This window comes from Aulostomus chinensis, chromosome 7 (assembly GCF_037954235.1).
Source record: "Aulostomus chinensis isolate RoL2024-O1b breed Wild chromosome 7, RoL_Achi_v1.0, whole genome shotgun sequence".
In the NCBI taxonomy this organism is placed as follows: Eukaryota; Metazoa; Chordata; class Actinopteri; order Syngnathiformes; family Aulostomidae; genus Aulostomus; species Aulostomus chinensis.
Genome location: NC_141326.1, coordinates 1,976,365 through 2,000,000, shown reverse-complemented (window position 1 = coordinate 2,000,000; position 23,636 = coordinate 1,976,365). Strand labels below are relative to the sequence as shown.

The 23,636-nt window shown below is 49.2% G+C and overlaps 2 protein-coding genes across 3 annotated transcripts in view; one reads left to right on the top strand and one right to left on the bottom strand.

The window, feature by feature from the left end:
* The window catches only part of abtb3b (ankyrin repeat and BTB domain containing 3b), a 65,140-nt gene extending 57,679 nt beyond the window's left edge, over window positions 1–7,461 (bottom strand). For both annotated transcript variants that reach the window (XM_086207634.1, XM_086207635.1), the window contains exon 1: window positions 6,315–7,461. In XM_086207634.1, the coding sequence (XP_086063760.1) occupies window positions 6,315–7,167 (853 nt within the window). In that variant the 5' untranslated portion in view covers window positions 7,168–7,461. The remainder of the gene's footprint in view (window positions 1–6,314) is intronic.
* Window positions 7,462–11,832: 4,371 nt separating this feature from the next.
* Window positions 11,833–20,802, top strand: cry1b (cryptochrome circadian regulator 1b). Its single transcript, XM_086208097.1, has 11 exons — window positions 11,833–13,094; window positions 15,069–15,177; window positions 15,448–15,590; window positions 15,683–15,867; window positions 16,001–16,089; window positions 16,867–17,007; window positions 17,127–17,438; window positions 17,551–17,702; window positions 17,918–18,120; window positions 19,340–19,477; window positions 19,836–20,802. Exons 1-11 carry the CDS (start codon window positions 12,937–12,939, stop codon window positions 19,916–19,918), a joined length of 1,713 nt encoding a protein of 570 aa, XP_086064223.1. The 5' UTR covers window positions 11,833–12,936; the 3' UTR covers window positions 19,919–20,802.
* The last annotated feature ends 2,834 nt before the right edge of the window (window positions 20,803–23,636 follow it).

Genomic DNA, 23,636 nt, shown 5'->3' with positions numbered 1-23,636 from the left:
GGCACCTGATGTTGCCCTGTTGGTTTAGCTGAGTTTGGTTGAAGTGCTGCGTGACACGAGGAGGTGCTCTGGTGTTTCAAGGTAACTCTGGAATGGTGTCTTCGTCAGTGGAGCCGCTGACTTTGTGTCGTATAAACATAAGGAAATGTGATCGGCTGTGAATCCAGACGCATCCCAACATGTGCTGACATGCCATCCACCAGACAGCCAGAGGATGTGAATGTTGCTTCGCTGCACCGCTCACATCAAAGGAGGAGGACAAAGTTTAGCATCGTTCTCTCCACCCAGGGTGGCTGCCATTAAACTCCTTTAATAGATTTCTCCCTAAAAACTCCTTTCTGGGCCTCTTCTTCCTGCTATAATAAGACATTGATTGTTTGTGTGTCATCTGTCACCCACAGCTTTGCTTATGGATTTTCCTGTTTTAATCCTTCCCATCTGTGCTTCATTCCCTCCTTCTACTTTTCCGCCAAAGTCAACATCACGAACAATTCATTCTTAGCCATAGCCTCGCTGGGTCTGGCTCTGCTCAGAGTCATTGTTAAACTATTCTGGTCGAGGAACTGTCTTTTATGGAGAAAGTTGAAGGTAGACGAACACTACAACTCAAAAACCTGAGCTCCAACTGTCCACAGGGAAATAAACGCCATCCAAAGCCGAGCTGAAGCTCTGATAAAGTCATCCACAGATCAATAATCCTGCGGCTCCTCTCCTGACAGTAAATAGCAAAAATAAACACATTATGCAGAGTGAGTTTAAAGCAACACAGGCACATTTCAGGGTTGTCACTGTCAGGGCTCTAATGGAGGATCTCGACTCGGTGTAAAAGGTCAGGCGTGAAAATTAGACAAATCTACACAATTAGTCTCAGGCAGCATCGTTTACTTGGATGACATCACGTAATGGTGGCTGCAGCTTTTAGCCTTGAAGAGATTCTTCATCACCTCAGTGCCAACTTGCTCTTAATATTATATTGGGGCACCAGTTTGGGTTTTGTGTCTGTACACTGTGTACAACTGCTGTGGTCATGTCATGGCACATGTGAAGTGAGCACGTGACTGGGAATGCGTGTCAGTGACACACACGACGCACACGAGAAAAGCGGTGAAGAATTTAGGGAATTTGATCACCTGTCTCTTTTAAATCTGGAGTAGACCGAGCTGGAGCTCTCCCTCCCTGTACCAGACTCCATCACATCAGCATTCCCCATTCCCTTCCCAACCTCGCAATTAAAACCAGATCTGCTCCAGGGCGGTGTGTAAGATTTGCTCTGTGTGTGTGTGTGTGTGTGTGTGCGCGTGTGTGTGTGTCCCTCTTAAATCTGTCTTTCCCTGCCTGTTATTCCTGTACACGCAAATCCCAGCTGTATGAGGGTGTCCCTCCCCCAGATAGGTTCTATCTCACTGCTAGACTTAATGGGGACTGGTCTCCACTGGTACAGAGTGGTACCACTGCAGCAGGCATCCATTCCGGTCTGCCTACCTTCCCCGCAGCATGTGTGCACCAGGCACCGACCTCGCACAGCACCGCACACGATTGGATAAGGAACAAAAGACCTGTGAAGGAGGTGAGACCTGCACTCTTTCACCCCAAGATGGAAGCAGCACAAAGCTTCAGAGAACATGTAGAGCCATACTTCACCCGCAGCTGTTGGCCTTTCACGTACTCGCAGTCTTGAGCGCCTGCAGATGTTTTGCTCCACCTTCATGACCTCTTTGAGACCCCAGACGCATACAGTATATTTAGCTAACACGGGCTAACAGCAACACTTCACAAGCGCATTGCCCAACGTAATTCACATCTTCTTTATCATCCATCATCCCTTCATCCATCCACCCATCCATGTTCCCCCTCTCCTCCTGTTCAGGGTGGTGGGGGTGGAGCCTATCCCAGCAGCCTTCCCCCTGGACAGGTCACCAGTCCATGGCAGGGCCAACACATAGAGACAGACAACCATTGGCTCTCCCAGCCACGCCTACGGTCAATTTAGAGTCTGGATTAACCTGGTCCCTCTTGATGTCTTTGGACTGTGGAGGAAGCTGGAGTACCAGAGAGAACCCAGCAGGAACAGGGAGAACATGGAGACTCACACAGAAAGACCCCGTGCTGCAGCCGGGGCTCCACCCACAACCTTCTTGCTGGGGGCCACCGTGAGGACCACTGCTCCACCCACAACCTTCTTGCTGGGGGCCACCGTGAGGACCACTGCTCCACCGGGCCACCCTTTATCCATCATATGTTCAGTAATCCACAAACACGTTTATTTTTGCGAAAACAAACCCTAACCCTTCTGGTTCTGCCCATGTTGATTGTCGTGCACGGCGTGACCAGCTCGTGTATTCAGTGCCAACTCACTCATGCTCATCCATGCTAATTCAAAGTCGCACCAAACAAGAAATGTTCTAGTTTGTTTCATTGTTTTGATTTTCTAACCCTAAAATGGAATGGAAAGAGAAAATGTGGTTAATACTGGATGAAGAGCGTTGGAGAATGCTGTGGTTAGCCATCAGTCCCCATTAGCTTGACGCTACATACATACATGGCTGGCTCCTTCTGCATTCTGGAGTCAAGAAAGAGGTCACACAGGGGGGACACCCATCTGCTCAAGACACCTATTTGTGACTTTTTGAAAGAAAGAATGTTTGTTTTGTTCCAGCTGCTGGTCGCATCCATTCACCCTCCATCGGTGCTGATCAGCGGCTTTAAGCTCACATCGGTGAAATCTGAATTTTCAGTGTTAACAGTAGATTGACATCAGCTTGAAAGCAAGTTTGAAGGTCAATTCCACCTCAGTTACGAAGGACGTACTGTTCATCAAACTGGATTTCTACATTGGTTTCCAGTCAGTAGTTTATATTTTATGTGGGCCCACCCCCCACCCCCCACAAATTGCCTGTGTAGTTTCTTAGAATGCCTTTTGACAAGAATTGACAAGAGAAGTGTATACTTTGTGCTGGAGAGAGTGTGCATTAGGTGAGAGCAAATAACGCTTTCAAGACAGGAAAAAGTACAAGACGAGCAGAGGGAGGGAGGAAGAGAGAATAATGCCTCAGAGCTGCATTTCACCAAGATGTAAGCTTTGTCCAGATCGCGGCTCCATTGAGGCTGCATACACAGAGCCCAGCACACAGTGGTTAGACTACAAGGAAAGGCTCGGTCCTCCACGCACAAAAACACATTTCTGAACCAGCTCAGTCCAGAGTTATACCGATGTGCTCAGAAAATGCAAAATGTGTACCAATACTGGTGCAGTGGTATTAATGTACATCTCTGGTTGAAATACATTTTTAAAATGTTGATTATAAGAGCTCAAATTAGTCCCAATCATCCATCAATGGAGTTTAGCAGTAAATATTCCCTTTGCTGTTTGCTCTTTATGATTTTCTTTGCTGAAGCAGAAGCAGCAGAAAATAAAAAGCATAAAAAAGGTCACCGTGAAACAAAGAGCCTGGACCTGTGAGGTACGTCGCCTACACAAGCGTAGGGTGGCATCTCTGTGCGGTACGAAGACCTGAGCCCTGGCTATCATCTTCAATACGACCCTCTCTGACACACTCACATCATTAAAGAACTCAAAGAGTGTTTCTGGCTCCAGTGGGAGCTTAAAGAAATATTCCAGCACATTGAGTCGTTTCCTGTCCTAACAGTCAGAGGAGGGAAACCCAACACCCACCTGCACATAACACTGAGTCAGACATGCTGAGAGGAGCCCCTGACATCTTGGTGCGTGTGCGTGTGTGTGTGTGTGTGTGTGTGTGTGTGTGTGGGAGGCCTACCATATGCTAGATGAGCCTGGTAGAGCTGTGAGCTGCAGTAGTTGAGGACAGACATTATGGCATCATGTGATCACTGATCCTGAGTCCAGGCTGCTGGAATTCACAGAGGTACCAACGAACTTCTGTCTGATTCATTACAAATCAATGAATCCACACATGCCACCAATGAACAGGCAGTACATCTGCAGGCAGGATTACACACCTGTGTATTTGTTGCAGTGCTCTTCTGTTATGAAAAGTGTTAACTTACAATGGAAGACGGAACAAAAGACCCCCAAAATAGTTTTACCGGGGAGCCTGATAGTCCAGTGACTACCTGATTAAATTTGCACCTCACAAAAGGGAAATCAGCTTAGCTTTGATGGAGGAGATCCAGTAAAGATATTCAAGACCTTCTCACAAAGCTTTTTCAGCGGCGTTAGCATAATACGGGAAAATCACCTCAATTACTCCCACTTGGCAGAGAGAGCGAGAGGACGGAGTGATACGGAGGTTCAGTTTGGCAGGCGGTGGCGGCTGGGTTTAAGTCCTCCCACCCTCGGATTGACTCGTCGGTTGACGTGGCAGCGTCCCTGCCTTGTCGGAGAGATAGTGAGGTCGAAAAGTCCTGCAGTGTCCCAGCAGGAAATTTGCTGCATGGTTCAGCAACACAGAAAGTCCTGCTCATCCTCAAATGCCCCAAAGGACACACACCACCTCCACCCGTCACCCCGCCAGCTTCCTCCTCACTGCCTGAAGAACCACACGTGCAGGGCCTGACCTCCTCTACAGGTGGAGCCGCGCTGCAAGCCAACTGGCCCAGATGAGGCCGGGTGACCGAGTACGCCATTTAATACTGTACTTTATGGGCTCATACTGTAAGCGCTGTGGGTTTATGGCTGGCTCTTAGAAACATATGGGAGCAGCCTGGGGCTTTCTGCACTGTGTGGGAATATTTGCTGTAACTTAAAGTTCCAGAGCAGTTTTACCTCCAAATGAACGTCTCGCCAAACAAGTTCACACACTGCTGATTAAGTTCATCAGAGCCTGATAAATCTTTCCTCTCCACAGTTTACCCTTCTGCTATCAGGACATCACGCTGGAGGACCGCAGGAAATACCTTCAACGCCACGAGCCTCGTTAACCTCGCGTGACATCACACAGTGGCGGGGAGGCTGCACCCAGCTGATCACCAATGGTGACTTTTGGTTTGACGTAGCTTGTGACGTCAGATGTGACCAATTACAAGTTGACGTAGTTTGCCTGACGGAGGTCACCCACACACCAACACAGATGCTTTCGATGGACGACATGAAGCCTGGGGTTTAACAGCGAAACGTGTTTTCCAATGAGAAAAACCTTCAGTGGCGTTCGCTCTTCTTCTTGACTTACTTGACTTAACCCTCTCTGCCCAGCTATGAGTGCCAGGCATCTAAATTGACCGTAGGCGTGGCTGGGAGAGCCAATGGTTGTCTGTCTCTATGTGTTGGCCCTGCCATGGACTGGTGACCTGTCCAGGGGGAAGGCTGCTGGGATAGGCTCCACCCCCACCACCCTGAACAGGAGGAGAGGGAGAAGATGGAGGGATGGATGGATGATGGATGGAGGGATGATGGATGGATAGTTTGGTTCTTGTGATCCGTGTACATCATCAACAACAACCTGCCCCCCCAGGTGATGTCTCCTCCCCACTTCTACCATACCTCCTGCCTTTTTTTCTCTCTCTTCATAAAGTTAATTTTTGCACATGAAGTTTTGAATCCTGCAGCGTTGACAGGCTTCACAGCGTTTATGTAATCACCCAAACTGCCCGGAGGGGAAGACAAGCACCGGTTTCATTTTACCATATTTTCAGGAAGACAAGTGGAAGCACGTGGACGTGGCTGTGACTCGAGAGTTAATGTGGCTGTGAGTGCAGGTAGACAAACATCAGGGTACAGTGGAAGGCAACTCCTCTGTGGGTGATTCATCAATACTGCCCCCCCTTCTCTCCCTCACTCTATAACTCACTTTTATTCACATCACTCTGCATAATGCATGATAGCACATAGGTCCCCCAGGCCTGGCATTACATAAACCTGTTGCAAGAGGAGCCACAGCAGCATTTTTACAACATCCATCAAAGGGGCGAGTCTGTATTCGAGTGCTTTATGATGTATTGCCAGTTAAGCAGCCATGAAGTCTGAATACAATTACTTCCAAAGTACACAAACCCCAAAAACACAGAGGATGGCGATGTGGAAGCGGCTTTATGAGTACCAGAACCACCCGTGGTGGAGCAGCTCCTCTCTTTGAGGGGAACCTGCGGGGTGCAGCGGCGGCAAGCAGCAGCCGCGACGCGTCAGGCCCGCGTCACTAAACCACCGCTAACAGGAGCGTCCGCGGTGCTACAGTGACAGGAGCCCGACTGCCCCCGAGGCGCTGAGGGGTTGTGAGGTTCCCCCAGGAGGACAGGGGCTCTCACGCTGGCTCCGCGGACGCAGGTGACGTACCACGCACATGGCTGTGGAGCAGGAGCGTGTGTGCGGGGTTTGGAGCGCGGGCGGACGCGTCACTCACCGTTTGCATTCTTTCCGCAGATCAGGTGCTGCCAATGCTGCAGGGACCCCCACAGCTCTGCGTCGCTGTTGATGGCCTGCTCCAGGGTCTCCGCGGTCAACCTGGGAATCCCGTTATTCCGCTCCAACAGCGCGCTGCGCAGCACCCGCGCGTACACCTCGCGGAAGAGGCTCTCCATGCACGCGGCCAGGTAGATGGCCGCGTGCTCGTGGATCCTGACCGCCACCCGGCTGTCGACCATCCACCTGAAGAACTTCCCCACGTTGAAGGTGAGCCCGCAACGCGCCGACTTGCCGCGGCTGAATTTGTCCTCCTCCGTGCTCATGTTGTAGAGGGACAGGGCGCTGAGAGCCGCGCCGACGCAGTTCACCGACACCATCCATGACAGCACCATCTTTACGGCACTTTGGATCTCATATTTTGTGCATTTGGCGTAGCGCAGGCTCAGGCGCTGCGCCTCCTTGGCGACCCTGACCAGGGCCCGGCTGACCAGCACCGAGAGCCTGAGCAGGACGTCCTGCGGGGGGGCGGGCAGGCTCATCTCCTCGTCCCTGCTCAGCGCGCTCGCCACCTCCCCGAGGCTCCACGGCACATCCTCAAGCTCGGGTAGTTTAGCGCACTGCCCGGTGCACTCCAGGGTCTCGGCGTCTTCGACCAGGACCGTGTTGACAGTGTCCAGGCTGTTGTGGCGGCTGTGCATCGAGTTGCTTAGATGCCAGTTGTTCCCTCCATGCGCCTCTGAGCAGCACAGCGACGCGCTGGAAGACCTGAAGGAGTCGGCGGCTCCACCATAACCCGAGTCCAGCGTCAAATCCTCCAGGGTCCGCGCCGCCGACCTGCTACTCCTCGCCATAACTGCACCTCATAGCGACGGAGGGAGAGGGGGCTCGCCGGGGGGACGCGGAGCGGGGGAGCGCGCGCGCCATGCACCAACTCCGGTGACTTTCTGGGTGTTTTATCAGCTGAATCTCCCGCGAGGCTGCGATAGAAAGTTGTGGAGTTGAAGCTTCCGCGCATCGGCTGCTTCGGCAGCGCGGAGCCCGACACGCGGAGGCGGGGCGGAGGAGCCACGGCAGCTCGCAGCCAATAGGAGCTCAGCGCGGAGCAGGGGGCGTGTCAGTCGATCTCTGTGGAGGTCGAGAGCCGCTGATGCAGGCCGAGTTGATGATCATCAATAAACAACAAACACGTCAACAACCAGATTAGCCCGAACTCGCTTAAAAACAAGTAAGTCACTGTAAAAACGACAGAAGTTCCGGGAAGTGATCCAGGACGTGAAACGGAAAGTTGCTTCTCCTACAACCTTGTCAGGAGGACACGCGCTCCAGGTCCTCCCGAGGGCGCGCGCCTGGTCGTAACATGACTCACGGGCATCAATAATAGATCGCGTGCATTATGCATCCTCATCCCATCCAAGTCACTGAAAAGACGTGAATGACTTTCAAGGTCGTCGGTCGCTGTCGGGGTTGTAACCCGGGCTGTGGCCGCTGTGAGCCCGCAGAAAGTGAGTGTGCGGGGCCTCGGATCCGCCTCTGTATTATTAACGCAATGGAGGACGGGGATTGATTCGCATCCCCCTAATGAGCAGGAGCCATTAGGGAGATGGAGTTTATTCTTTATTCTCCAGCCGCAACAGACAGGTGCGAGGCCTCAAGTTAAATAAACTGAGAATAAATGGAGAGTGGAGCAAAAGACAGTTTCTAATGGAACGAAATGGTCCAGAGTTGACGAGACCGTGAGGGACGCGGTCATTATGTGACCTGGTGATAAATAATAACAATAATAATAACAATAAATGCACTCGTGGACCTGCAAACCCGCACTGACGAGTTTACATTTCAAATGCAGCGAGCCTGGAGCTTCTGCAGTGGACCGCAGGTTGCGCTCTCCCGGTGCAACAGTGACCCCTGGTGCTGTGTAGGCGAACTACAGCTTATGTGTGAAAAGGCTTTTCCTCACAAAAATGACATTATGAACAAAAAACGGCTTTAAATCATAACTCAGCGCTCTGGGAATGCGAGTCTGCTGCTACTCAGCTGCTTCCCCGAGACTCATTCCCGACTCTCACCAGTCATACCAGCAGCGTCAGGTACTCCGATTTTTATTTTTATTTTTGATTACACACTTTTGTCAGTTTTACAGCTGTAGTCATCCACTCCATGTCATGCACATCAGGAAAGTGTTGCACTGAAAAAAATGAAAAAAAAATTATTTTGAAATAAAGTGTGAAAAGTGACCAAAAATAGGGGAAAATGTGTTTCTCCAACAGGAACTGGTAGGTATGTTAATTTGAAAAAGCATTTTTCATAAACAAGGCACTTTTAAGTTCTTTATGAATGTGTGAATGGGAATGACAAAATCGTATGGCCTTCAGGACAAATGATTTGACATCCTTTAATTCTTTTAGGGTTATAACCCGAAACAGATAAAAGGGGGACTTTAACTGCTAGTTTTGGAATTCATCAAGGTTTCTGACTTGATTTCTCATTTTTATGTCTCATATTAGCTCCTGAACCTGAGTTCTGACTCTCAGTTATTCAACTTGGACCCAAATTCCTGTTTTCATCTTATTGGGAAAAAACATTTATTCAGTGTTTGTACTCAGTGTTTGTGTGGGATCAAAGTCTCCTGGGTTGTGTACTTATGTAGGTCTGTGCGTCCTTTACATATTTATGATGAGACATGTGATATGTGTTCATAACCTGAGCTCACAGGATGGTGTAGATGTTGAACTGAAGTGGCTCCAAACCTGAGCCTTGAGGAACTCCGCGTGTCATTTTTGTCCACACTTCCTGCACATGTAACATCCAACTGACCCAAAGTCGTTCCTGTCCTTGATTCAAACCAGTCCAGTGCTGTGGCTGACCGTCCCACCCAGTTTTCCAGCCTGCTGTATGTGTCAGATACAGCGCTGCGATCCAATAATACCAAGACTGAAATTTTGCGGCTGTCTGTGTTTACTTGGACATCATTCAAGTCTTTCATGAGTGTCGTCTCAGAGCTGTGGTCTTAATCCTGACTGGAAATTATCAAATCAGTTGTTTAGAGCCAAGAATGCGTCCAACTCTTTAAGAAACTGCTCTTACACTTAACAAAGCACAATGGAGATGCTGCACTAATGAAGGTTTGTAGACTTTTCAAGAGTGAATAACTGCAGTATTAAGAGCCTCTAGGACAATGACTCTGAAAACACTGAGGTCAGAAAAGGACTGCCTTGCATTTTTCCACTTCTGAATTATAAATGCGAAGTTTTCCTTATAAATGTCATAATGAACCAGGGGATTTGTTTTCCCCATCTTAGTTGAGGCTTTTATCACGCGCCGGCGACACTCAGCAGCGTGACGCTCCGCTGTGATGCACTTCTCTTACCAACGACATCAATGACGTTTTGGATTTTAACTGAAAGGTAATTGCAAGGTCATCGACTGAGGCTCAGGGGAGGGCAGGTGTAGACAGAGAGCCATGATAAATAATTCACCTGTCTTCTCTCTGGTAAATCACTGTTTGAGCGTTTCCCTCCACGCAGGGTTAATATGAGGAAGGTGAAAAGATTAACGGCGCCAGAGAGAGTTTACAGCAGGACGCAGACGGATGAGTGGAGTTCGATGCACCTGCTGACAGGTGGGGAGGAGGTGCACACGGGACATCTGAGTGACGAGGTTGACCTCTGCTCCGCCTCCAATGATCTTCCTCTTCGCCGCATCAGTACTGTCAACTTACTGAGAGAAACTTGACTTCAGAACAACCTCAGTTTGGAAAGTGACGCAAAGACATGAAATGAGGGGAGGTTGGTTGATCCAGTCAGGCCACTCACGTCAGTGCCCTCACGTCGGGTCAGGACTTCTCTTTCCTTTACGGTGACGGAACCAAACCTCTTCGGATAGGAAGTGTTTGAATATCAAACGAGACTCATTGCAAACCAGCCTCAACATTAACCTCCATAGTCCCCAAGCACCAGTGGGTGGGTGGATGCAGTTGAGGCTTCTCAGCTGAGGGATGGTTTTCATCAAACTTCGTTCACTGGCACCAGCATGTCGGGGGGGAGCAGAACTTGGAATGAGGTCATTGAAATGAAAGAGGCGATTACGCAGCGAACCAGAACTGGTACATGTTCTCGGGTCTGCTGCAAGTCTGCACGGACCGAGCGACTCTCTCTCTCATTACATGAGCTTGTGTTCTGCTCATGAAGTACAACCATTTATGTAATCTGACATGTCAACAAAGACCGAAAACATGTTGGGAACAAAACCATATCAACACTGACATCTAGTGTCCACTCGGTTGGTGACTTGGTTTGTCTGTCAGTCCAGCTGGACTCATCATGTGACCGTACCTGTTGGTTCTGATCATCTTACACTCCATTTTGTTTACCTTCGGTTTCTGTTGAGTCTCATTAATTATGGCTGGAATCCTCTTAATATGGCTTTGGTGGGAGTGCAAAAGTCAGTAGTAGTCATAGTAGTTGTAGTCGTAGTAGTAGTAAGTAGTACAAGTACTACAGTATGGACAGATTTTAATCAGAATGGGTTTCAATTGTACCAGAGAGAATGAGAACAAAGGGGTGAACTGGTCCATTCTAGACCAGAAGAACAACTTGAGCCAAACCTCAACTGTTTGATGCTGGAAACCAGGATGGGCTTAATCAAGGACAGAGGCACCAATGCAGCAGGGTCCTGGTCCTGGTCCTGGTCTGGTGGTTCTGGACCCTGTCAAGCTGAGGGAGTTGATGATCTCTGTCTGGTGTTGAAAATACCTCAGTAAAAGCTCAACTAATTCAGCTCAAAAACTTGGCTCACTTTTTAACTGTTGCTGATGAATAAATTACAACAGGCATCAAACTGAAAAGAAGATTAATTCACTTTCAACGTGTCCTTTGTTTCCATCTGGTTACTCCAGGCAGTGGTAACCTCAACAGACCTCTGTCTGCTGCAGTGTTATTCAGTTTTTTGGATCATATTTTTGATTTGCTTTCTGATTTGCTTGTTGGCTACAAAAATGCAGATTTAAAGTTTGGAAAAACTAAATAAAGAGGCTCAAGAATGGGTCCTGAACCCCATAACACCTCATCAGTGTTGAACATCCCGTTCCCTCGTCCTCAAGTCAACGGGTTGTTGGTTAAATGCCTGAAATAAGGCGTGTGACTCACACTAGCTGAAGACATGTCAGTGTTTTGTTCTAAAATACTTAAATTAATCCCAAAATTTGGTAGTTTTCAGGTGTCTTAAAGTGACTTAACATTTACAATTTAAAAATCATAAACGTGGCGTGAAGATTTTCTTAATGAACAAAATGTGTAATTCTAAAACATTAATTTTCCACTGGGTTTATTTTACTCTTCGGTAACTAGGAAAGTCCTGCAGAAATGTGTGACTCCGCCCGCGTCGGCGTGACACCACCCAGCATCAGCGACAGGAGGTGGGAATCGCGATCAGCTGGTTTAATGCAGCTGCATGTGCCTCTATGTGCTACAATTAGCGAAAACTGGGTTACACAACTTCAAAAGCCCAGTTGTGGTGTGGTCCGGAGGTCCGAGCACACCACATTCAGGTTCGGCACTGACAACTCTCGTCATGTTCCACCCGCACAATACGCTACAGAGGAGTTAAACCACGATATGTACTTCTTCTCAGTAGAAAGTTCCTCAATCTGGTAACGACAAACCGTACCTACAGTGTGCGGGGCAGACTGAATTCAACCAAACGCACAAGCGCGGTGTAAGCGGGGCAGACTGGAAAGTAAATCGAGCACACCTCACTCCGGCCAAGCCTCGCCACGCTGCATGTGCTCATCCGGGTACTTGTTTGTAAAACACAGAACCCCGTCGTCAAGTCTCTGATTAGCGGCCTTTCGGTGGCGGTGCCGCAGCCTTAAGACGGTTTCCCAGCCGCCGGTAATCAATAAATAAGAGGAAAAGAAAGATTCGCTGCTCATTTTCTAAAACTTTGGGGTTATGTAAAGTTAATACAGGCAACGTGTGAGCGGCGGAAGGAGAGCACGCTACAGAAACGTGACAAGGAAAACCTTTCGTAACTGAGAGATCCGACCAATCACGAAGCTCCGTTCCCGCTCGTGCACTTGGTGGGAGGAGATGTTGACACACACAGACGTCTGGCATGGCGGACCAGCAGCTCCTCACCCGGCTCACCGACTCAGACAGTGACGCTTTGTGTCTTTAGTGAGGTTTTATTTGCGACTGACGCCGCGCTCGGAAACCACTGGGAAAATCTGATCAGCGGCGGGGGCTTTGTGCGCGTGCAGTAGCGTTGTGACACGGGTTTTCCCGCGCCTCGCGTGGCAGCGTAAACGCTAATTAAAAGGTTTTAAACTCGGATTGTTTCGTCTCTGTGTCCGAAAACACTCTCCTTTCGGGTTTTTCCCCCCGCCGTCGTCTGCCGCGGTGACCTTCCGTCCACACATGCGGCCTCGCCTGGCTAGGACTCTCAGCTCCGGGGAAGAGTTCATGGAGCTAGGCTAACCCAACCATCCGTGTACACTCGGACCCGGTCAGCCCGAGCGACCCGTCACCGACCCTGCTAACGACACAGGGCTTTTTGTGTTTGCTTGGTGGGAACAACCCCCCTCTTTGTAACCCCACCGGGGTGGGATACAGTAATCAGGCGATATGGTGGTCAACACCATCCACTGGTTCAGGAAGGGACTGCGGCTGCACGACAACCCCGCTCTGAGGGACTCCATCCGGGCGGCGGACACTCTGCGCTGCATCTACATCCTGGACCCCTGGTTTGCAGGCTCCTCAAACGTTGGCATCAACAGGTGGAGGTAAGGGGTGAGGGTGGTGGGAGGCGTAGTGGGTAGAGTTCGGCATCAGGAGCATCTCACCCAGGTGGAGATGCTCCTGCCTGCTCTCAGCTCCTCCTGCGCGCGCGTGTAAATGGATGTTGTCAGCCCTAAAAACTGCATTTAAATGTCGTGAGGGGGGAGACAGAGAGACGTGGGCGGTGTAGAAGGTGGCAATAACAGGAACTGATCCAGATTTACGTCATAGCGGTTGGTCAGTCTGCAGGCACCGTGCGATGCGTGATAATCAGCGGTAACGGGGATCTCATATTTAGTTGGCATGTGGCTGCAATAGTCTGGGAGGTTCAGAACTGGTAGCCACTTTCATTGCCAAGCAGCCTTTAGAACCTGCTCCATCAGGGTTTAACTGAATCAAACATCTACAACAGGAGCAGTTTCATAGCAGGATGTCAATATGTTGCACTGCTTTATGACATCCGCGGATCACCACCATTGATCCGTGGATCTAAATTTAGATCTGTGTGTTTTGGAGGGATGACTTAAGTTAATGAACATTTCTAGTTCCAGACTAGAAAATGAACACAAGCCAGCGGCTCATTTCCATCTTCTGTCCCCGCACAGTCGTTACCTACACACATGATGTGAATTCAAGTACAGTAGTGGGATTGTAAGTGTCACAGAACATTCCATGATTCCTGGTAAATATTGAATGAGACTGGATGTCTCCTGGATGGGACTGGAACTCCATTCATGAGCTGGTACCACGAAAAAGCACTTGCTTGCTGCTTGACTATACTACCTCTGTCACCTCCTTCCACTTGCTCTCCTCCCTCCTTGGCCCTCGGGGTCAGAGCTGTTATGGGAGCTAAAGGCGGACAGACAGCGGTGAGGCAGGTGGTCTTGATGTCATGGCTGATCAAGGTCAACATTGGTCACTGGACTGATACATATTTGATAAGTGGTAGGAATCTGCTGACACCGATGATCAGCAGACATTATCATGCACCCCATTAATATCCAATTTGATTTGAAAGTAGGCGGTAATATCTTGCATCTTTTGAGAACAAAATAATCTATTTGGAACAATGCCAAGTGAAAAGCAAGCGGTTTGTGGAGCAGGGGAGGTTACCCAACACGAGTCCCATGAAGATGCTTCTCAGCGTCTCATCTGATTAATTTTCAATTAATTGCTCAGTCCTCTCTATTTTGAGGAGGTTCTGTTTGGGTAATTGTTCTACTTCTGGTGAGAAACTTAACTTAAAGATTAAAATGCAGGAAGACTTTGACCAGCAGAGGGCGTCCTCTTCCTCTGAACCAGGGAGACTCCAATTACAGTCACTCCCAATCTTCGCAGCTACTGTGTGTTGTGTAACATCTCTGGTCCGATGATGGTTCTTAGGTTCTTTATTGTTATTATCCTCATTATTTATTGGCTTTCTCGTGTTGGTACAATGATTTGCTGGTTATATTCATGTCTCTGATTGTATTTAAAACGTATCTTAAGGGATGCCAATCAATCAAGTATCTCTAATCTAAATAATTATGTAAGAATTCAAAATGCAAAATGGATGTATGATATGAATGGATGATGTGAGGATGGAGCGGATCACCCGACCCTGATCCAGCATGCTGTCTTGTATGATGTCACTGTCCCTTCAGTGTGGGAAGCGCTAAACGCCTGCTGATGTGCATTTTTGCGCTCCTTCAGGGTAGATGCACAGCTGGGAGAGGGGCGGCACAGCAGGGATCGGTCTCTCCTGCGCGCTCCGTCACTCTTCAGCTTATGTGCTCGATTGCAGCATCGTAATGTCAAGTTCTACTTCTGTTGGCTTTGTTTGGTTTGTCTCATTACGTCCTTGATGAGGATGGTGACTGTGCTGCCTCCTCCTGTGTGAGCCGACTACAGTGGCTCAGTCTTCAAGGTCTCTAGATAAGAGATTTTAGTCCCAACAAGAGCTGCAGCTGGAGATGAAGGCTCTATATCCTGTGTTCCAGGTTCCTGTTGCATTGTTTGGAGGACTTGGACGCCAGTCTGCACAAACTCAACTCCCGGCTGTACGTCATCAGAGGTCAACCCACAGATGTCTTCCCTCGTCTCTTTAAGGTATAGCAAAGGCCAAAGAAGCACGTCCACCCCTACACTAGACTTGGGTCAGCTTTTAGGTGAATCAGGGATTTTCCCATCATGAGTTACTCTTGAAGTCTCTGACTTCAGTCTTACCTCCAGCTGTTTGTTTTGGCTAAGCACTCAGTTCACCTTGGTTGCTTTGGCTAATCAAAAGCCAGTTTGTATGATTCCCACTGAGGTCTTTTAGTCTTTAACATCTTGGTTCAGAGTAACGGGACTTGATCATCTTCTGTTGTGTGTCCTCAGGAATGGCAGATCACGCATTTATCTTATGAATATGACTCTGAGCCTTTTGGCAAGGAACGCGATGCTGCTATCCAAAAACTAGCCAGCGAGGCTGGGGTCGAGGTCATGTTGCAGATCTCCCACACCCTTTATGATCTGAACAAGTGAGTCATCGCATGGGAAGTATAAACTAGCAGTTAACTTGTTTGTTTGTGTGTGAGTGAGGGTTTATGCTTGTGACCTTTCTGTCCTGAAGGATCATTGAAGTCAACGGAGGTCAGCCTCCCCTCACCTACAAGTGCTTCCAGGCCCTCATCAGCTGCTTGGGTCCCGTGGACCGGCCTGTAGAGACCGTCACATCTGAGGTCCTGAAAACATGCGCCACACCCATCACTGACGACCATGACGACAAGTTTGGAGTTCCCTCCCTGGAGGAGCTTGGTGAGTTTTTTTCTGTAGGTGTGTGTGTGTGTGTGTGTGTGTGTGATGAGTTCACAAAAGTTTGGGTGAACCCAATTGTTTTTCAGTGACTGAGTAACTTAGCAACAGTTTGAACTCATATTTGCTTCCTCAGGTTTTGAGACGGAGGGCCTGACCACAGCAGTATGGCCGGGGGGAGAAACAGAGGCTCTCTTGAGACTGGAGAGACATCTGGAGAGGAAGGTACACACCTGAGCAAACGCACGTTCACACCTGAGCAAACGCACGTTCACACCTGAGCAAACGCACTTTCACACCTGAGCAAACGCACGTTCACACCTGAGCAAACGCACGTTCACACCTGAGCAAACGCACGTTCACACCTGAGCAAACGCACGTTCACACCCAAACATCCGCACGTTCACATTTGAATGCTGATGCATGCACATGAAAACCTTTGAGAAAATGAGCCTCAGCACCTCAACAAGAGTTACGGTAAAATGGTAAATGGACTCAATTTTATAGAGCGCTTTTCTACCTTAGCGGTACTCAAAGCTCTTTACAGTGTCATCTCATTCACCCGTTCACACACACTCACGCAGTGATGGTGGAGCTGCCATGCAAGGCGCCAACCTACTCATCAGGAGCAATTATGGGTTCAGTATCTTGCTCAAGGACTCTTGGACATGGTCACCGGGGTCGAGGATCGAACCAGCGACCCTTTGGTTGCTAGACGACCGCTCTACCCTGAGCCATGCCGCCCCGTTCAGACTTAAGTGTTTGTCAAGCTGATCAACTCTAAACTCCTTGCTTGTCTTGTGGAAAACAAGAAGTGATTCTCTGAAGAAATCTGCATTGTTTGGGTTTGTTTATTGCAACTAAATCACAGTAAAGTGAAGCTGAAAGTTCACACCATCTGCCTTTGGATGTTGTCACAGAGCCAGACTTCACAGTTTCAGTCCTTAGGTTTTACACTCACTTCTCTGTTTCCTGTGCTGTCTGGCATCTGTCTGTTGACAGGCTTGGGTAGCAAATTTCGAGCGTCCTCGTATGAACGCCATCTCTCTCCTGGCCAGTCCTACGGGCCTCAGCCCCTACCTGCGCTTTGGATGCCTCTCCTGCCGCCTCTTCTATTTCAAGTTGACTGACCTGTACAGGAAGGTATGAACACCACAGATGAATCTAGAAGCAAGACTGGAAGAGCAGGAACCAAATTCAGAAACGTTGTGTGTGTGTGTGTGTGTGTGTGTGTGTGTGTGTGTGTGTGTTTCTCCTATCAGGTCAAGAAGAACAGCATGCCTCCTCTATCCTTGTATGGACAGCTGCTGTGGAGGGAGTTCTTCTATACGACGGCCACCAACAACCCCTGCTTCGACAAGATGGAGGGAAACCCCGTGTGTGTCCAGATCCCCTGGGACCGAAATCCTGAGGCTCTGGCCAAGTGGGCCGAGGGACAGACAGGTTTCCCCTGGATTGATGCGATTATGACCCAGCTGAGGCAGGAGGGGTGGATCCATCACCTGGCACGTCACGCTGTGGCGTGCTTCCTCACCAGGGGAGACCTGTGGATCAGCTGGGAGGAAGGCATGAGGGTAAACACAGAGCTGACACTTCTAACCTTCTCCAGAGCAGTAACCTCACCAGATGCCGTCAATACCTCCTGCACTGTTGTCTCAACTGTCCTCTGTCCCTCCTCCCCTCCAGGTCTTTGAGGAGTTGCTGCTAGATGCTGACTGGAGTGTAAATGCCGGCAGCTGGATGTGGCTCTCCTGCAGTTCCTTCTTCCAGCAGTTTTTCCACTGCTACTGCCCCGTGGGCTTTGGGCGGCGCACCGACCCCAACGGTGACTTCATACGGTCGGTGTCCTCTCAGCTGGTGTTTGCGTTCTTCATATCCTCACTGTTTTTCATGGTTACTACATTATACAAAAACTTAATTTAAATTTCATCCACTGATGCTGTAATCCTGCTCGTCTCAACAGGCTGGACACACGTTCAGCGCCACTCAAGGACCCGTCATGTGTTTGGCCCTCTCTTGTTTACATCGTGTTGTCTTCTGTTTCTGCTTGCAGGCGTTATTTGCCCATATTGAGGGGTTTTCCAGCCAAGTACATCTACGATCCCTGGAATGCACCTGAGGAAATACAGAAGGCGGCCAAGTGCATCATTGGCGTCCACTACCCCATGGCCATGGTGAAGCATGCTGAGACCAGCCGCATCAACATAGAGCGCATGAAGCAGATTTACCAGCAGCTCTCCTGCTACAGAGGACTAGGTAGGGACACCAGTCGGCTACCGACGCTTTCCCACATTTGTCCTTAGTTAGCTACGATTCCTTCCTACGTCCTTGATGATGTCCAGGAGAGACAGAAACACACCAATCTACTCAGTAAAGAAAACTAAATTTAGAAGAGAAACCAAAAGCAGTAGGACCACCAGGCCCCAGGAGCCACAAACACCATTCAGCTAAAGGAGAAAATAATGTCTGAGAGCAGCTACCTGATGCACCGCGATCAGCAGCCTGGAACGTTTCTGCCATTTTGATGTCAAAGAAGCTGTACAACACGCAGACCAGGTAGATAACCTCCTGTGGACTGCTCTAGAAACAAACTGCTGACTCTAGCAAGACGGAGGCTGGAAGGCTCCGAGTTCACGTTCACCTGTGCTCACCAGGGTAGGGGCTTGTTCTCAGTGTTTCACACGATGTGGTGAAGCCTCACAGTCATGCGTGTTTTAGCTCCTCAGAGCTGAACAGATGCGATGCGCCGCTCTCATATTGTGGCTGCACAGAACAACGATTTGATCAGGAATGTTTATTGTGTACAACCAATTTCACCTTTTGCCTTAATGAAGCTTGCAGTTTTGATCATGTGATGTTCTGGCTGCCATCTCGTGGCTTACACAGATTTAGTCACTGACCTCTGACATAAATACAAGTAACAGGAAGTATTTTTCAAAAAGGATCCAGTCTTAACTGGTAGAGTGAATATCAAAGCTCTCCAGAGCAGGAGCCTGTTAAATCAGAGCGGCGCAGGGAAGATGATTATGAACTGACTATGATTATAATTCTAGTTAGCTTTACAATATGTGAAGCTAGTCTAGCCATTTTCTCATTGGTAAATTTAAGTACACAGAAAAAATACAAAATGGCCAAAACTGATGTATGATGAGGGTGGTGGTGGTGGTGGTGGTGGTGGTGGTGCAGAAAAACGTGTGTGATTGAGAAACACGCAGAAGGTGACAAGACCACGCAGGACTGCTCAGTCGCGCTGTTTCCTCTCGCCAAAGTGCTGCAGAATCTTAGCGGAGCTTACACACCACTTACACACCACTTACACACCGCCACTGCTGGGTGTCTTTGTAAAACACTCCCACACACTTAAGATGATTGTTGGTGAGAGACTTTAGTCTCGGTCCCGCCGGATGAACCTGTTCTCTGGCTGCTGACGGTGAAAGCCTTGTGTGTAAATGACACTGCGCTGGTTGTGTTTCAGGCCTGCTGGCAACGGTCCCAGATAATCCCAACACCAGAGCCAATGAGAGGAAAGCCGGAGGAGGGAAGCTGGCCACGGGCCACGGTCCAGGCAGGTCCTGCGAAGAGCAGCTGGTACAGAAGGGAGCGTCTCACACAGGTACCACTCAGGTTCACACCAACGCTCATTAACGTGCACAATATGTCAAAAAAAAACAAAAACAAGAGTATTTGAGACCAAAAGCTGTCTTTTCTTTTCCTGTAAAAACAAAACAAAACATGTTTAATGACTCATCCTTCACTAAGTGGTGTGGAGTAATTTCATATCCCAGTGAAGTCTCATTTTTCATGTCCCGCCCCCATCTACCAGCCTGGGTCACTCACCACCATGATATCATCCTTTTGCTCTGATAACATTTGAAAAATGGAATGGGGAATGGAACTGACACACACGCACAAAACCAAATGCCCATTGATGAGGTGTGTCTGAGCTTGTCCTGTGTGGTTCTTGGATGCAGACAGAGGAACGTCCACTCAGAAGCGGCGGCGTGAAGAGGCCCTGGATAATAGCAGCGCTAAATCCCGGATTCAGAGCAAGTAAAGATCCATCTGCCCGAACCAGCGGGGTCACGTCCTCTCCTGCGGTGCCTTCAGCTAACACACACACACACACTGCTAGGTAACGGGCACAGAGGAGGCCGCTCTGGTTACTCCAGGGGACTGTTTGTGGTACACGCCATCACCCCATCAGCCATTAGCCTGCCTTGACCTCCAGATAGGACTCACTGCACATCTCAGGGATGAAGAGGAGGAACCTGTCCCTGGAAACAAGTGTATACATGTAAATATACGTGTGCGTGTGTGTGTGAATTTGATTATCATCTCATCAGGTGTTGGTAGGTTACCTTTTGTCTTCCACTTTCTATTAAATCAATGAATTGTGAGTAGAAACAGCCAGTCTGTACCACCTGACCTCCTAATGCAGGTTGAGTGAGGAAGCCGTCAGTCATGTGACAGGAGCCTGTTGTTTTGTGAACCTTCACCCACTGTTAGCGCTGACATAAGAGGTCTGTTACAATTGTGTCATTATGGAAACGAGCACAGGCTCAAAGGTCTGGTAGAGGCAGGTTAATACAACACTGCAGGAAATGCTCCTCCATGTTGGCGGCGGCGTGCTTAGAGTTCTGATTCCCACTTTTTCTAGAAAATAGAAATTCTAACCCTCCAGGTTCCCTGCAGTGATGTACATAGTGTTGGTTGTATTGAGGCCTCTGAGGGGGGCCAGCGCGCCTGTCAAAGCTCCAGCGTACGAACCGAGGGTGGCTTTGATGCTCTGTAGCTGTCGGTATTTGGTTTGTATGTTTGGGTTTTTGTCTTGTGTGTACTTCTACCTCCAAACCTCTATTGTGACTGCATGTACTTTTGTCTCCCATTTGCTCGTGAATCTGTTATTTTTCTATGAAGAAAAATGTATTAAAATTGTAATGAAGATAAACATTGTACCCTTTTTGGTCTTTGGTGTTCACACCAACAGGAGCTGGAGGTGTGATGTCAGAGCCGTCCGTTCTCACTTAGGTCCATCAACACAACTCATGTTCCTCTCACAGATGATCTCCAGAACACCTCAGGGGAACTCGGTAATGTTCCACAAAGGAGGATCTGAAAAAAACATAGGTCGAAGGTCAAGGTCACTGCGGAGACGGACCAATACCCCGATAATGCTGACATTACGTTCAGCCACGAAAGTAGAAGCGCTCAGTTTGATGTCCGATGTGAAGTGCATCAGATTCTCACTCTGGAGTTCTCGCTTCATGGAGCTGTGTGAGTGGCGGGACGAGGAGGAAACGCCCCCAACCTGATGCAGTTCTCCTCAAATCAGATCGACTCTTTGACTGAAATCGTTCCTTTAAGAGCGGCTGCACGGTGGAGCAGTGGTCCTCACTGGAGCCTCACAGCAAGAAGGTTGTGGGTGGAGCCCCGGCTGCAGCACGGGGTCTTTCTGGGTGAGTCTCCATGTTCTCCCTGTTCCTGCTGGGTTCTCTCTGGTACTCCAGCTTCCTCCACAGTCCAAAGACATCAAGAGGGACCAGGTTAATCCAGACTCTAAATTGACCGTAGGTGTGAATGTGAGTGTGAATGGTTGTTCGTCTCTGTATGTTGGCCCTGTGATGGACTGGTGACCTGTCCAGGGTGAACCCCGCCTCTCGCCCGTAGATGCTGGGATAGGCTCCACCCCCCGCCACCCTCAATAGAAAGGAATAAGCGGAAGATGACGATGGATGGATGATGTTCCTTTAAGAGCTGAATTTCATCCGGTTGAGTCGAAGCTCTTCAGCAACATCGTAAACACAAGTTTGATTTAAGAACGTTAATATTTGCGCTGCAATCAGCTGTGACGCGCTGGACTAGAACAACGGTCCCAGAGCAACAGGATTAAAGCGACTGGTGTGTGTGAAGCGAGTGTGAAGCATGAATCCAGACCAGGCCTGGTGGTTGCTACGGTGCTCAGGCTCATGAACTAGCATGTTCGTAGCATGCTCCTCCAAACATAACCAACTCCAGAGTTCCACTGTTGCAGCTTCCCCCAAAACTGCTGCATGTTGAATGAGAGTTGAGGCGAAGGGAGGAAGATCGCTGGATGAAGAAGAACGTAACAGACCTGCGCCTCCAGGCCTGCGGACGAACACAGAACTGGAGGGAGGGTCGCATCATGAGCCCACAGGTATGTCCTAGTGCCACCTAGTGGCAGAGGGAAACGCATCACATGATTGTTTGTCTCGCTGTTAACCGTAGTTGCGTGGCACCACGTGGTCAGGTGGTCCCCTGATGTCACTTGTGGTGAGTGTCCTGAGCAGCAGCCAGAGTCACGGCTCAGTCACACCTGGTTTCTGCGCCAGCCCGGTGGAACCCTGCTCACGCCGAGCTGATGGACAGAGGCACGCTAGCAGGTGTGTGGCCTCCGGCGCCACCACGGAAAGCCTGACAGCTGCTCAGGGTTCCTGTGGGTCACTATTTGCCATGTGACCAAGACCGGACAGGAATATGAATCAAGGAGGCGGGGCCAGAGCCATAATCGCAGTAGGCCAATGTTCGGTGTAAACCAGCGTCCTTGAACCATTAAAACCACACACAATAAATGAATAAACCAGAGTAAAAGGATGGGACAAGGGTCATGCATCTGGGATTGGCGCGCGCGCGTGTGTGTGTGTGTTCCTGGAGCCCCTCAGGCAGAAGCAGCCCAACATGCTGACGGTGGCTTCTCTGGTTTGGTTCCACCGCCCCCTTCGTTTAGGTGACATGGATGAAACCAGACCAGACCCTCACCCGGGCCTCCATGGCCGCCTGTCTGGGCTGCTGCCATGGCGTCCGTCCTCACCAATGCCAAACGGCTGATTTTGCTGTTGGCTCCTGGTGTTTGGATGAAGTCTGAAGAACCAAGACATGTTGGCGATTTAACAATTTATCTGTTTAACAAGCAGGAGCCTCAGTAGCATTTGAAGAAGCAAGCACAGCCACAGCCGCATGGCCCCTCCTCCTCATGCCTGTCAAGTTTTGGATTTGAAAATAAGGGAAACTTTCTGGTGATCGCTGCAAGCCATCCCACCTCCCCAATGAAGCTCCAGTGTCCCTTACATCTTAAGACAGGTGTACAGGATATCTAAAAACAACTTGTCAACCGCTTACTAACTAAAATTAGGTGGTCAGAATCGGATAGGCCTACCTTTGTTGACATTGAAATGCTGTGAAAATTCCTACATTCTAATATCCGGGAACATCTCAGCTACACACTTGTTGAAGTCATCGCAGAAAGTAAAAGCAAAAGCGTTGTTTTTGGCACACAGCATTGCCATTTTAACCTCCGCATTTGTGACCTGGTCTGCCTCCGCGGTATTTCTAGTCAGAAACACTGACATCGCCTGGGCATGATTCCGTGCCTCGAGCCCGCGCTTGTGCTTGGCGGATTTCTCATGCTGGCTGACGTCATTCCTTCCTCCGTGGGAGACACTAAAGTCGCTATTACAAATCCTACAGAAAGCGTGGCTATCCCCCTTTCTGCTCCTCGTTAGAAAGGTAAATTCAGAGTTCCATTTATCGAGGTATTTACAGGAAGACTTAGTTTTTTGGGCAGGAATACCTTCGGTGTCACGTCCGTGATCCATCTCTCTTTTGTTTGTTTCCCGCCGTCGGCACTAACCTCGCGACAACTGCCGCCCAGACTACTGCAGGTGGCAATTCTCGCGAGACTAGCGACAGAGTTCAGCAGAGGATTTTTTTTTCATTGTAATACGGGAGATTTACGGGAGGATACTAAAACGGAA

Coding starts and splice junctions, on each gene's coding strand:
- cry1b (XM_086208097.1), top strand. CDS start 12,937: ATGGTGGTCAACACCATCCACTGGTTCAGGAAGGGACTGCGGCTGCAC. Junction 17,703..17,917: donor CCCAACGGTGACTTCATACG/GTCGGTGTCCTC, acceptor TTCTGCTTGCAG/GCGTTATTTGCCCATATTGA. Junction 19,478..19,835: donor GAAGGGAGCGTCTCACACAG/GTACCACTCAGG, acceptor TCTTGGATGCAG/ACAGAGGAACGTCCACTCAG.